The following is a 5391-nucleotide window of genomic DNA, read 5'->3' on the forward strand; positions in this document are numbered from 1 at the left end:
AAAAAAAAAAAAAAAATCAAACTTAAAAGAAAAAACGAAAACTTAACAAATCAAGAGATTAGCTTTCTCACGTTAATTATGCACAGGTAAAATTTGTTGATAAAAATGTTTCAGTGTTTCATTTCAGGTAAAAAGAAATACACTCATGCTCGTGTAAAGACTAACACAATAACTGTCTACAAAAAGATACACTTTCTGAGATTAAAGACCAAGAGAATTGTCACTGTATGATGTCCATAATATGTTGTACTCTCATAATCATTTTTTATAAATTGTATTGTTCCTCAATAGTGGATTCCACTCTTCTCTAATATAGAAAAACATCATTTTCTGCAACATCCTCAACTATCAGCAAACTTAGTATTCTGGAAGAGACATCAGGGAAAAACTGGCCTCAGTGAAAAGTTAGCTTAGCAGATACTATAACAACTAGCATGGCAGTAAACTCCAAGATGATGATCACTGTCATTTAGTTCCCAACTAAATGACAAGTACCTTCTCCAGACAGCTAGACAACCACTCCATCAGGAGACTTTAAACCAGTGATTCTTAGGAATCCTCCAGAAGCCAACATCTTTGGTGGAAGACTACTAATCAAGTCCCTCAAATCAAACAAATGACAATACAAAGGAGACAGCATGGCAACAAGGAAGGCTACAAGGCAACAAGGAAGATTAATTTTCTGATACCTTTGCTACTTTCCCTCTTCTGCTTATACAATTTGGTACTCCCTAGAGATTGCCTAAAGGTTTCTCAATATTCTCACATTTATCATTTTATACTTAATTCTTTATGGTGTCTTTTTGGCCACCTTAAGAAATCCAAGACTTTTGAGCAGTTTTCTCAAACCATAGCTACTCCCTGAATCTTTCAAATTCCACCATAATTTATATATATATATAATGTTTTTATTTTAAATTCTTGAGGAGGCCAATTAATTCCTACAGGTCCCTTTCGATATTTCAATTTTCTTCTTATCATTAACCTCAGTCTTCATTCTTGTAAAAACTGGATCTTTATCTTAATGAAACAAACACACTTCTGTTACAATCATTACAGCACTGTCAGCAGACAGAATCAAGCTCACCAAGGCAGGGGACAAGTGCTGGAGCTATCCTCACTGTACTAGTCAGTTTTCTCCAGATTTTCCAGACTTCTCTGTAGGAACCATTTAACTCCTCTGAGAATATGTCCACTTCAAGGAAATAATTCTTGGCTCACCTCTGTTGTGATAAATATTTATATTCCTAGTATATTCTGTAACCCATTAGTCATTACTAATGTCAACAGCAGGTTTTTACCTGCTTCCTGTACACAAAACTACCTTACATATATAGAATAATTGTTAGATGTTCCGATATTTAAAGCCCTTTTCTTTCCAGCATATCACGTGTCTCCAAGAACAACCAGAAACTTCCAAAATGAGGCAGGTATAGGCTACTCAGGAAAGCTCCCAGAATTGATGACTCCTTATGCATACTGTGCAAGATACTATTCTAAAAGTCATACTACTAGAAAATGTGGCCCAAAATTTCACTCCCATCATCTGCTCTGGAAGCCCAAGAAACTAGTTTAAATTCACTACCCAAGATTATCATGAATAATCATATATTCTTTTGATTTCTTAGCAAATCAAGGAATAGTTTGTGTTTACGTAATACTTCCTGTTGTATCACTACAAAAATCAGTTGGAAGAGGCTACCTGACTCTGTAAAATAGGCACAGTTGAACTTCAGGACGTTTTTTCAGCTTGAGTTTGGCAATCTAGGTCCTAGATACAAGTTGTGGTACATGAACAATCATTTTGCTTCTGGAAATTATATTGCAATTAGCTGATGTTTTCTGTGCAGAGTATTAAACACTTGTGTAGCCATTGCCAAGTCTCATGATTCAACAAATTGCTATGGTTTGAATATTTGTCGCTTCCAAAACTTACGTTGAAATTTTAACCCCAATGTGGCAGTACAGAGAGGTGGGGCCTTTAAGAGATGATTAGATCATGAGGGCTCTGCCCATAGGTTAATAAGTTATCCTCATAGGAGGGGAACTGGTGGCTTTTAAGAAGGGGAAGAGTGACCTGAGCTGGCACAAAAGCATGCTCAGCCCTCTCACGGTGTGATACGTAGCACTGCCTAATGACTCTTCAGTCTCTTCCCCACCAGCAAGAAGGCTCTCACCAGCTGCAGTTCCTTGGTCTTGGAATTCTCAGTCTCTATCACTGTAGGAAAAAAAAAAATCCTTTTCTTTATCAATTACCAACCCAGCACTTTGGGAGGCTGAAGTGGGAGGATTGCTTGAGCCCAAGAGTTCGAGCCTAGTCTGGGCAACGCAGTAAGACCGTGTCTCTACAAAAAACATCAAAAAAATTAGCTGGGTGTGGGGGTGCACGTCTGCGGTCCCAGCTACATGGAAAGCTGAAGCAGGATGAGCACTTGAGCCCAGGAGGTCATGGCTGGAATAAGCTGTGATCACGCCACTGCACTCCAGTTGGGACAAGAGAGCAAAACCTCGTCTAAAAAAAAAAAAAAATTAAGTCAATAAATTACCCAGTTTTGGGTATTGTTGTAATTAACAAAAAATGAACTACTAACCGTCCATTAACAAGAAGAATCCTATATTCTACACGTAAATGCCTACCAGTATTAGATAAAAGCTTACCAGTATGGCAGTTTTATTCAACACATATGAATCTGCAGATATAAAAAGTGACAGCCAACCTGTATTAATTGGAAAAACTGACAATCTTAGGAAATAATCTCTGAAAATAATTTTTCCATATTTAAAAATGTATATTTCATATGTTTTTCAAGTCTCCCAAATTTTGAGATAGGTAATTGAAAAGTTAACTACTCCAGCAAACCACTGTTTTTCAATAAATGAATTACACATGCAATGGTACTTGGCACACTACTGTTGGATATAGGCTTTATTTTTAAGTAAAAAAATGAATCATAGCCAAAACAAAATGTTTTGCCCCTGAATAGTATTTTAAGCTTAAGGGGAAAAAAGTCTTTAATGATGAACATATTTTCATTTTTCAATGTTTTTAATTTTTAATAAAGGTTTTTAATTAAGCTTCAGTCACTAAGCAGTTTTTACACTTAGGTTTCATGATCCTTTGACTTCATACTTTCAGATAGAGTCAGTTATCTTCAAAACATGACAAATTTCAGAATCCATTAAAAATTATTTTATTCAAATTATGTTTTCCAAAAGAGAGGGTTCTGTGCTAGTCGTCTTTGAAAGTTTTCATACCTAGAAAAGAAAACACATATATTTACATTCACAAGAAAATTAAAATAGGATCTTTCATTAACTGTCAAATGACTTATCCAAAACAATTTTACATGTCATTTCTAAAAAGCTATAAAAAAACTAAATAGGTAATCTGGAAATGTAATTATTCTTATAAAAAGATGGCAAGCATAAGAATTTAAATATCAGAGCAGTTTTGATTAGCTTTTATCAGAGAGCCCAAATCATAAGAAATTTTAGTAATTGTTTATCTTCTGCAAATTTAAGAGTTAGAAGGGACCTAAGGAAAAAAATCAAATTGAACTCCTATTTCCTCATTCCATACATGAGCAGATGAGAGAAATTTGCTCAGGGTCACATAGCTACATTATGCCAAAATTCAAACCTAGTGCATTCCAATGCTGTCCATGCTACACCATGGTACCACTTCTCAACAAACTCTTCCTAGGCATCCTCCCATCACTAGGATACTCAAAGTGAAAAGAAATATCTATAAAACACAGGAAAGTTGGAAAATAGATTCATTAGCCATTCATGTTCAGGGTGCAGTATAAACTACTCTTGTACCCTAAAGGTACATGTTTACTACAGATCAAGATCTTCAAAACAGAAAAAATGTTTTGATTGATATTTCAAGTCTCATAGATGGTACTTCTAAGTGAAAATATGCAAATATTTGTAAGCTTTTTAATAGTGGTCCCTAAAACATAGGCAATTATATTTTCCTGTCTTTATAAATTCATAACAAAATATTTAGGGTAAGAACTGTTTCTCATCAGATCTCTATAGTACATACTTCAGTGACATGCAGTGCTGATGTTCACAATAAAAGAGTATGTTTAAATGTCAAAAAAGGAATATATTCACAGGCAAAATAGATATTCAGTTACAAAAAGCCTTAATATTAGAGACAGAAAATACCTCATACCATTTCAGAACCACATTTGCTGGAATGAACATTTCAGATGGGCTTGGTGTCATCTGGGCCTGAGAGACAGCAAATGATGATGCAAAATTGTAGAAATTGTCCAACATCTTTTGTGTGAACTGAAAAGTTAATAATAGATTAATGGATTGTACTAAATACTTCATTTAGAACTCAGTATTTTTAAATTAAAAATGTTCTCACATTAACTTGTTTATAAGGAGTGTCAGTTCTAAGACAGTCTAATGCTGAAAGTTGGCTGGGTGCAGTGGATCATGCCTGTAATCCCAAAACTTTGGGAGGCTGAGGCAGGAGAATCACTTGAGGCCAGGCGTTCAAGACCAGCCTGTGCAACACAGCAAGGCCCTGTCTCAAAAAAATAAAATTAAATAAATGACTAAAAAAGAATGTTAAGAGTAATCATAAATACAATGACATTGTGACAGTGCTACTCACTTTGGGGAAAAAAAATTTTTTTCTTCAAAATATTTTCTTTCACCTCCACGTCTGCATCCACTATGTCCCTCCTCAACTGTCACTCTCCTCAAATCAACCTATTTTCTCATATAAAATAGTAACCATCTCTAAGAAGTCTTTTACCTGCCAGAAAGATAAAAGTTTTCATATTATAAAGTAGCAACTGGTTATTTCCATTGCTGGAAAGAAGATGAAGGCAGCACTATTCCGTTTCCTCTGTTTCCTAATCTGTTTCTTTTCCTTGACTATAAAATGATCAAATTCACTAACATACTCCAAGTCTCCTTGGTAGAAGCTAGAAGTAAATGGATTCATATTTCCTGAGAATCAAATGGGCTTAAGCACTAACCCTAAAAGTAACTGAACTTCTGAAGGCAATACTACCTTTTACTCACTCAAAAATAATCTTTCCAGCATCACCTTCTCAAAAAATACAAAAGCAAAACCATGCTATCCCTTCTCTACACAAGAGAAGTAGTCTTATTAGGTTTTTTTATTTGGTTGTTTAATAATATGAAGGCAGTATAATCCAAGAGACTCTACTGTGAAGGCACCTGATTTTTTGAGAGAAGATCCCACTCTGTCACCAGGCTGGAATGCAGTGGCACAATCACGGCTCACTGCAGCCTTGACCTCCCAGGCTCAAGTGATCCTTCTGCCTCAGCCTCCCAAGTAGCTGAGACTATAAGCATGCACCACCGGCCGGGCGCGGTGGCTCAAGCCTGTAATCCCAG

The 5391-nt window shown here is 35.7% G+C and overlaps 1 protein-coding gene across 2 annotated transcripts in view; it reads right to left on the reverse strand.

Annotated features, from left to right (window-relative positions):
• Window positions 1-2896: 2896 nt before the first annotated feature.
• Window positions 2897-5391, reverse strand: part of LOC105509314 (chromosome unknown open reading frame, human C11orf73) — a 48979-nt gene continuing 46484 nt past the window's right edge. The window contains exons 4-5 of one of the 2 annotated variants that reach the window (XM_011938494.1): window positions 4184-4302; window positions 2897-3255 (exon numbers count right to left, since the gene is read on the reverse strand). In XM_011938494.1, the coding sequence (XP_011793884.1) occupies window positions 3201-3255; window positions 4184-4302 (174 nt within the window). In that variant the 3' untranslated portion in view covers window positions 2897-3200. The remainder of the gene's footprint in view (window positions 3256-4183; window positions 4303-5391) is intronic. The other variant, XM_011938495.1, reaches the window with a different exon arrangement.

The sequence above is a fragment of the Colobus angolensis genome, unplaced genomic scaffold, assembly GCF_000951035.1.
Source record: "Colobus angolensis palliatus isolate OR3802 unplaced genomic scaffold, Cang.pa_1.0 Scaffold174, whole genome shotgun sequence".
Lineage (NCBI taxonomy): Eukaryota > Metazoa > Chordata > Mammalia > Primates > Cercopithecidae > Colobus > Colobus angolensis.